We start from the raw sequence: 9,143 nt of genomic DNA on the forward strand, positions 1-9,143 counted from the left end.
CAAGCAGTAATCTGGTATGAAAGCAATTAGCTTGTAAGCAAGCAGTGAGTTAGTATGCAAGCAGTGAGCTAGTAAGCGAGCAGGAAGGTGGTAAGGAAGCAGTATGCTAGTAAGCAAGCTGTAAGCTGGATGGCAAGCAACAAGCTAGTAAGCAAGCAGTAAGCTAGAAAGCACGCAGCAGGCTAGAAAGAAAGCAGTTAGATATCATGCAAGCAGTCAGCTAGTGCGCAAGCAGTAAGCTAGTAAGCAAGCAGTGAATTAGTATGCAAGCAGGAAACGAGTAAGCTAGCTGTAAGCTAGTAAGCGATGCAGTGAGCCGGTGAGCGAGGAGGAAGCTGGTAGGGAAGCAGTATGCTAGTATGCAAGCAGTAAGCTAGTAAGCAAAAAGAAAGCTAGTAAGAAGCAGCTGGCTAGTATGGAAGCGGTTAGCTAGTAAGGAATCAGTATTGTTGCGCCGGGGAGTATTACTCGTCAATCGCCGCATATTATAACACAACAAAAAGAGCACAACGTAACACAACTAAGAACTTTATTAACAAGGATGCTTTTCGATACGTTCGTTCGTCTTGCGGTCTGTCGCAGTTCTATTCTTCCAAATCGTTGCCGGTTTCTGAGCAACCCGAAAGCCCGGGATCTCGCATCCGCTCGTTTTTGTGTGGCAGCTTCACCTCATCGCGAAGCCTCTTCACACCGTTGCGACGATGCAATTTCGCGGTATTGCGCGGCATCTTCATACCGTCGCAACACTGCTCCCTCTGCCTTCAGAGCGGTCGTCCCGACCGCTGCAAATTCCGTTCGAACAGCCAACTTCACCCGTAGTCTCCTAACCTCCGGGTGGTCGCGAAGCTGCGTCGAACCTGTACACCTCTGTCTGTAAAGTAGATAAACTAATAGGTCGAACATTTACCTGAGTGGCCTTTATCAGACAGTCAGCGCCTTGACATTCGTCCTTCGTCCCAAGGAAAACCACTCAAAAACCTTGAGCAAGGCGCCGGTGTACCCTTCGGAATACTTCGTCTGAACTCAGACATCTTCGAGGATGAGGAAATCCCGACTGCTCCTCGCCCATCCCCTTGACTCTTGCGGCTTGCGCGCTTCTTTCTTGAGGGCTTCCCGGATGCGGATTCCCCCCAGCCTCACGAGAGAACTTCCCATGGGATGTTCCCCAATCTCCAAGGAGAATTTCCTCGATGATCGGTTGTGGAACATACCACAATTCCGCCGTACGACCGTCTGTGCCCCACTCCGCTATTAGAGTCGAGCATGACTGAGGGGCGACCCTCCCCGGGGAGAATCGCACTTCCCCGGCCGTTCTGACCTGCGGAAATGGAGAGTCCTCCGCGGCCGGTGAGAAAACCCGATCCTCGCCTTCTGCGATGATACGTCCTCTTCTTGGGCGAAGATGTCGGCCATCTTCCTCGATCCTCACCTCGCAGTATCTTCGCAGGGGGCCTCTCGTGAATCGTACCGAGCCAGTCGGTTCACATGCACAACCCTTGGTTTGAACTTCTGGAAACGGACTATACGGAAATCCAACTCATCGTGCCGATTCTTCGCATCGCCTTCTTGTCGTCACCTTCAGCACAGACCTTGGCAGGGAACCCATAACATAGAGCGCTTTCCCTTCAGAAGGTGCTCCCATAAGCCCTATCCTTCCGAAAGATGCCCCGACGAGCGCCATCCCTCCAGAAGGTGCTCTTGCGAGCCCTGTCCCTTCAAAGGGTGCTGCGACGAGCTCTATACCTTCGAAAGGTGCTCCCACGAGCCCTATCCTTCCAAAAGATGCCCCGCCGAGCGCCATCCCTGCAGAAGGTGCTCCGGCGAGCCCTATCCCTCCAAAGGGTGCTCCTCTTCCCTTCTTAAAAGGTCCTTCCATTGCAGACAGCTGACCATGACGATGATTCATTTTTCAGATCATCTCGGCGATTTCTTCAACGCAGAAAAATTCTCCTTCTACGCCTTCCTCTTCTTGTTCTTTCTGGGGCAGTTCCACCGCAAATGTCCCGTTTCCCTGCAGCTCCAACATTCCATGGGTCTTTCGCTTTCAGTCCCCTTTTCCGGTGTATCCTCTTCTTCGTCCGGATATCTCCTCTTGCGAGACTCTCCCTCCTCGACGGAAGAACAATCCTTGACAGCGATCAGTTTCCCTTCTTCGAGGGGGCCTCTTCTCTTCTCCTCTTCTTCGGGCAGTTCCGCTGCAAATGTCCCTCCTGCCCGCAGTTCTAGCACTCCGAGACCGGCTTCTCGGCAGTCCTCTTCTCCAACTTTCCCTTGGGAAAACAAGTGACACCCTGAATGCAGTCCTTAACACGGCAAGGACCAGGGGCCACAGACTCGACGGCCTCAATCTCCAGAGCTCTGTTCACAGCCGCCCTGAGAGTAGTGAAACCGCCCAACCTGAGCGTCCTCCTCATTTCCTCATTGGCCAGGGTGGAGACGAACTGAGAGGCGGTCAGCTTATCCCTGACTTCCATCGGGTAATCACAAAAGGAAGCCTGCGCCAACCTCTCAATCTCCGAGGCCAAATCAGAAATCGACTCCCCCTTCCGTTGAGTATAATTTTGAAACTTCACGTAATTTAAATTCCCGAAATTCTTGGTTCCGAAACGGAACTCCAAAGCGGAAACTAAGACACCAAAATCGCAACGCGACTCCTCGGAAAGGGTAGTCAAAACACCCCGAGCGGGCCCCTCCAGACATGCGACCAAGGCCAAAGCCTTCCTTGGTGCATCCCATCCATTCGCCTTCGCAATCGCCTAGAATTGCACCCGGTACTCCTCCCAACAAGCTCTCCCATCAAACGCTGGTGGTTTCAGGACGTACCCCAGAAATCCACCAGTCGCTTCCAACGGAGGAGCCGACTGCGAAGTGGAAGGCATCGCGAGTCCAGCAACAACAGGATTATCCCTAACAACATTATTAACAAGGCTGGACTCGCGATCCTCGCTACGGAACGTCGCGGCCGACAGGTTATCGATCACACTCTTAAAATTCTCTGGAAGCACCTGATAACGATTTTCCATGGCCCTTATCCTCCCTTCCACAGCAGCCTCCTTCGCCGAAGCGGCAGCCTCCTTCGCCGAAGCGGCAGCCTCCTTCGCGGCCTGCCTCTCTTCGGTCCGCTTCCGATCCTCTTCCCACCTGGACTCGAAAGTTCTCTGCTGCTCCCGGAACTGCGCCGCGAGGCTCCTCTGCAGGCCCTCGAACAACAGTTCCAAGGAAGGAACGGCCTCTCCCTCCCTGGCGGTAGATCGGGTCGACATCCCGCTTCTGGCACCACTGTTGCGCCGGGGAGTATTACTCGTCGATCGCCGCATATTATAACACAACAAAAATAGCATAACGTAACACAACTAAGAACTTTATTAACAAGGATGCTTTTCGATACGTTCGTTCGTCTTGCGGTCTGTCGTAGTTCTATTCTTCCAAATCGTTGCCGGTTTCTGAGCAACCCGAAAGCCCGGGATCTCGCATCCGCTCGTTTTTGTGTGGCAGCTTCACCTCATCGCGAAGCCTCTTCACACCGTTGCGACGATGCAATTTCGCGGTATTGCGCGGCATCTTCATACCGTCGCAACAGTATGTTAGTATGCAAGCTGTGAGCTAGTAAGCGAGCAGCAGGTTAGTATAAAAGCAGCAAGCTGGTTAGCTAGCAGTAAGGTAGTAAGCAAGCAGTAATCTCGCATGCAAGCAGTGAGCTAGTAAGCAAGCAGTTAACTTGTAAGGAAGCTGTATGTTAGTAAGAAAACAATAAGCTAGAAAGCAAGCAGGAAGCGAGTAAACTAGCAGTAAGCTAGTAAGCAAGCCGTGAGCTAGTATGCGAGCAGGAAGCTAGAGAGGAAGCAGTATGCCAGTAAGCATGCAGTAAGCTGGTAAGCAACAAGTAAGCTAGTAAGCATGCAGAAGGCTAGTGTTAAAGCACAGACGAAAAGAGGCGCGGACGAGGAACAGGGACGCGAAGAATGGCAAAACAGTTAACAGTCACAAATTTATTGTAAGATTGCACAACGTTCACACTGCGGTAAGCGTAACTGGGACGCGGTGGGCACGTATTCGATAACAGTTACAAGGTCAACTCCCTAGGAGAATGCGCAAGGGCGACGAAGGTCCGTTGTCGGTATCACGTACAATCGGATCGACAGCCTGGATCGTTCTGCCGTTACAGCATCGCGCACGACCAACCGTTGATCTTTCAAAACTCGTCCATAGATCGGTGACGGTCGCGCCAACCGTCAGCACACATGACACTCTCTCACAACACTCATTCACTCTCTCTCACGGAATCCATACTGCTCGCACCTTAATCTAAACACGAAGACGGTACAGTAAACGTATTTCTACATCTTATCCTAATTCTTATACCTTATTCTAAACATGCCGCCCGCCTCGGCCGCGTGAAGCGCGACCGATGACCCTTGGGGATTTTCACCGCCCACCGTCACGCCGTCGGGGTCCTCCGCGACCGGCAGGAGGACCAGGCGAGTGATAAGTCGCTCAATTTCTCCGCGTGACGTGCGGATGGAGACCACGCGGACTCGCCCATCTCGACCGGGGTGTGCTCGGACTATTCGTCCTAACATCCACTGACCCGGGGGAAGATTGTCCTCCCTGATAACCACGAGGTCGTTGGGTTGGGAGTCGCGCGCTGGCCGGGACCACCGATATCGCTGCTGAAGTGACAGCACGTAGTCGCGCTGCCACCGCTTCCAAAAATGATCGCGCATTCGGGTGACGAGCTGCCAACGGGAGAGCAGTGACGTCGCCCCTGCTTCGGGAACGCTAAGCGGAAGCGCCAGCATGGGGTCGCCGATTAGAAAATGTCCCGGAGTGAGTGCCGCACTATCGTCCACATCCGTCGACAGGGGTGTAAGCGGACGCGAATTGAGGCACGCCTCGACCATGGCTAACAGCGTCGCGAGTTCCTCGAAGGTGAGAGGGTGCTCGCGGGTGACCCGACGAAGATGATGCTTCACGCTTTTCACTCCGGCTTCCCATAAGCCTCCGAAGTGCGGTGCATTGGGGGGGGATGAATTGCCACGGTAACTTCTCGGCCTGAATGAACGCGGTGAACTCGGCAGACCGCGTTGCCGACCGGATGGAGGCCCGCAGCTCACGATCCGCGCCGCGGAAGTTGGTGCCGGGCGTCATGTAGGCCTGGCGCGTGATGGATGCGTCCCCCCATCCGGATGACACCGTCTTCGTCGACAAATGGGACGAGCGTGGTCAGCAGACTCGACGCGGAGACGGGCTTTCCCTCCCGAAGATTTCGTAATTCCGCACGAAACTCGTTAAGCTGTATCCATCGAATCCAAAATACACGCGCCCAGTGGCTATCAGATATGTCGCGAACATCGAAGGGCCCCGGGTCGCGTGTAGCAAGGGATGCTTAGATCGCGTGGATGAAACGCAGAATATGTGCGGTGATGCGTAGAAGTCGCGGCCACGATGAGACGCTATTCGGAAGGGGTTTGAGGGGACTACTCGCGGGAGCAGCCGAGCAATGCGCGATTGTCGTACGCACTTCCGGTGCGATCGTTGGGGACGCGTCGTCCTGAGCGGGCCAGTCTGAGCGAGGGCTCAAGAGCCAGCCGGAGCCGTGCCACCACAGAGTATGGGCGAGAAAGACTTCGGGTAACATTCCCCGGGATGCGCAGTCGGCGGGATTGTCGCGAGTCGGCACGTGTTACCAGGACGCCGAGGGAAGTGCAGTCTGGATCTCGGAGACGCGATTCGCCACAAAAACCTGCCACGTGGAAGGGTGTCGGCGGAGCCATTCTAGGACAACCCGGGAGTCCGTCTAAGCAAAAATGCTAGCCCGTACGAAGGGTGTTTCGGCATGAATGCACGCGAAGAGGCGCGTGAGCAGCACCGCGGCGTACAACTCGAGGCAAGGAATGCTCAACGTTTTGACCGGGGCGACACGCGTCTTAGCTACGAGTAGCGTGACGCGGATCGCCGCTCCCCTTTCCGACGCGACTCGGGCGTAGACCACCGCCGCGTACGCGAGGACGCGTCGGCAAACCCGTGCAGCTCCAACGCCATGTTGCCCGGCGACAGCCCGCACCATCATGGTACGCGCATGTGACGCAGTAAATGCAGTTCCGTTGCATAGCGACACCACTCCTGCAGCAATTTCGGCGGAAGAGGTGAGTCCCAGTCGACCCCGCGAATCCATAGGCTTTGTAAGATAATTTTCGCGACAATGATGACCGGTGACATACAACCAAGAGGGTCGAATAGCCGCGCCGTCATGGATAATACGGATCGCTTCGTGGGAGTCGCTGCGCTGGGCTTGTCCACGCGAAACGCGAACACGTCGTCCTCGGGGTTCCACTGAAGCCCTAAAACGGAATGGAAGGGCTCATCCTCCGATCCTAGGGGTAGGGAATTTTCCGGCAAGGCTCCTTCCGGGAGAGCGGCCGCCTCAGTTGCTGCCCATTTTCTCAACGAGAACTCGCCTTTCGCGAGCAACGAGGTTAGGTCGTGACGCGTCGCGATGGCTTCGGCCAGAGTGTCAGCCCCGAAGAGGACGTCGTCGACGTAGAAGTTGTGAGTGAGGACGAGGCGACCGCGTGGGAAAGAGTCTCCGTCGTCATCGGCCAGCTGCCGTAGGACCCGCTGCGTTAAAAATGGTACGGAAGCAGTGCCATACATAACGGTACGTAATGCGAAGGTGCCCGGTTCTTGTGGTAATTCGCGACGCCACAAGATGCATTGGTACGCGTGATCTTCCCGATCAACTAAAATTTGACGATACATTATTTGTATGTCGGCCTTTAGAGCGACGCGCGAGATTCGCCACCGGAGCAGAATTGAATTCAAATGGGCTTGTAATTACGGTCCCATCAGGAGGTGCTCGTTGAGCGACGTGCCGTCTGAGGTCACAGCGGACGCATTAAAAACTATGCGGAGATTGGAGGTCTGCTCGTGCACCACTGCACGATGTGAATACCGGCAGTTTGTTTCGTGCGATTCCCGGTAACCTCACAAATCGTGCGGAAGGGTCACCATGGGGTTTTTAGTGAGTAGGTCGAGCGCCCGTCATTTCATGGGCGCGAAGGATCCCACACACCCCTCCAGCCTCTCCCGAAAGAGGTGGGAGGGAGTCATACGAAGATTTTCCCCACGAACAAAAAAAAAAAAGAAAAAAGAAAGAAAAAAGGAACAGGCTAGTAAGCAAGCAGTAAGCGAGTAAGCTAGCAGCAAGATGGTAAGCAAGTAGTAATCTAGTAAGCAAGCAGAGAGCTAGTAAGCAAGCAGGAAGCTAGTAAGGAAGCAGTATGCTAGTAACCAAGCAGTATGCTAGACAGCAAGCAGCAAGCTAGTAAGCAAGCGGTTAGCTAGTACACAAGCCCTGATCTAGTAAGCGAGCAGGGCGCTAGTAAGGAAGCAGTATGCTAATAAGCAAGCAGTAAGCCAGTAAGCAAGCCGTAAGCTGGTAAGAAAACAGTTAGATAGTACGCTACCAGTAATCTGGTAAGGAAGCAGTTAGCTAGTAAGCGAGTAGTAAGCTAGTAAGCAAACAGTAAGCTAGTATACTCACAGTGAGCTAGTAAGCCAGCGGGAATCTAGTAAGGAAGCAGTATGCTAGGGAGAAAGCAGTAAAATTGTAAGCAACAATTATGCTAGTAAGCAGGCTACAGGTTAGTAAGTTAGCAATTTGCTAGTAAGGATCCAGGGTCCTAGTAAGCAAGCAGTAAGCTAGTAACAAAGCAGTGAGTTCCTAACAAAGCAGTAAGATAGTAAGCAAGCTGGAATCTAGTTGGGAAGCATTCTGCTAGTAGGAGAGCAGGATGCAAGTAACCAAGCAGTAAGCTAGTAAGCAAGCAGTAAGATAGGAAGCAAGCAATGAGCCTGTAAGCGAGCAGGAAGCTAGTAAGGAAGCAGTATGCCAGGGAGAAAGCAGTAAGATTGTATACAACGAGTAAGCTAGTAATCAGGCTGCAGGTCAAAAAGTTAGCAATTAGCTAGTTAGGAACCAGTGTGCTAGTAATCAAGCAGTAAGCTAGTAAGCAAGCAGAGAGCTAGTAAGCGAGGAGGAAGCTAGTAAGGCAGCAATGTGCTAGTATGCAAGCAGTAAGCTACTAAGCAAGCAGTAATCTAGTAAGCAAGCAGTGAGCCAGTAAGCGAGGGGGAAGCTAGTAAGGAAGCAGTACGCTAATAAGTAAGCAGTAAGCTTGTAAGACAGCTGTTAGCCGGTAAGGAAGCAGTTAGCTATTAAGCACGCAGTGTGCTAGTAACAAAGCAGGAAGCTAGTAAGGAAGCATTCGGCTGGTAAGAGAGCAGAAAGTTAGTAAGAAAGCAGCAGGCAAGTCAGAAAACCGTTTTCTGGTACGAAAGCAGTATGATAGCAAGCAAGCTGTAAGCTGGGAAGCAAGCAGGAAGATAGTAAGCCTGCAGTAAGATAGAAAGCATGCTGTGAGCTAATGAGGAAGCAGTATGCTAGATGGCAAGCAGTAAGCTAGGACGCTAGCAGTAAACTAGTAAGCAAGAAGTAAGCTAGAAAGCAAGCAGCAGGCTAGTAAGGAAGTAGCAAGCATGTAAGCAAGCAGTAAGCTAGCATGCAAGCAGTGAGCTATTAAGCGAGCAGGGTGCTAGTAACAAATCAGTAATCTATTAAGCATGCAGTATGCTGGTATGGATGCTGTTAGCAAGTAAGCAAGTAGTAGGCTAGTAAAGAAGCAGTATGCTAGTAAGCAAGAAGCAAGCTAGAAAGCAACCAGTAAGCTAGTAAGCAAGCAGTGAGCTAGCAAGCGAGGAGGAAGCTAGTAAGCAAGCAGTAAGCTTGTAAGGAAGCAGTCGGCTAGTAAAAGAGCAGCAAATTAGTAAGAAGGCGGTAAGTTAGGAAGAATGCAGGAAAGTAGTTAGAATGCAGGAAAGTAGTTAGAATGCAGTTAGGTAGTAACTAAGCAGTAACCTAGTAAGAAAGCAGTTAGATATTGAGCAAGCAGTAAACTAGTAGGCACGCAGTAGGCTAGTAAGTAACCAGTAAGTTTGTAGGCAAGCTGTTAGCTGGTAAGGAAGCAGTTAGCTTGTAAGGAAGTAGTAAGACAATAAGCCCTCAGTAAGCTAGTATGCAAGCAGTGAGCCAGTAAGCAAGAAGTAAGCTAGAAAGCAAGCAGAAAGCTAGTAACAAAGAAGTA

At 52.2% G+C, this 9,143-nt stretch overlaps 1 protein-coding gene across 1 annotated transcript; it reads right to left on the reverse strand.

The window, feature by feature from the left end:
- Positions 1 to 6,066: 6,066 nt before the first annotated feature.
- LOC143344581 (uncharacterized) lies at positions 6,067 to 6,654 on the reverse strand. Its single transcript, XM_076770754.1, has one exon. It carries the CDS (start codon positions 6,652 to 6,654, stop codon positions 6,067 to 6,069), a length of 588 nt encoding a protein of 195 aa, XP_076626869.1.
- Positions 6,655 to 9,143: the final 2,489 nt, after the last annotated feature.

The sequence above is a fragment of the Colletes latitarsis genome, chromosome 8 (assembly GCF_051014445.1).
Source record: "Colletes latitarsis isolate SP2378_abdomen chromosome 8, iyColLati1, whole genome shotgun sequence".
Lineage (NCBI taxonomy): Eukaryota > Metazoa > Arthropoda > Insecta > Hymenoptera > Colletidae > Colletes > Colletes latitarsis.

Excerpts from the sequence above, each read along its gene's own strand:
- LOC143344581 (XM_076770754.1), bottom strand. The coding sequence starts at position 6,654 with ATGTATGGCACTGCTTCCGTACCATTTTTAACGCAGCGGGTCCTACGG.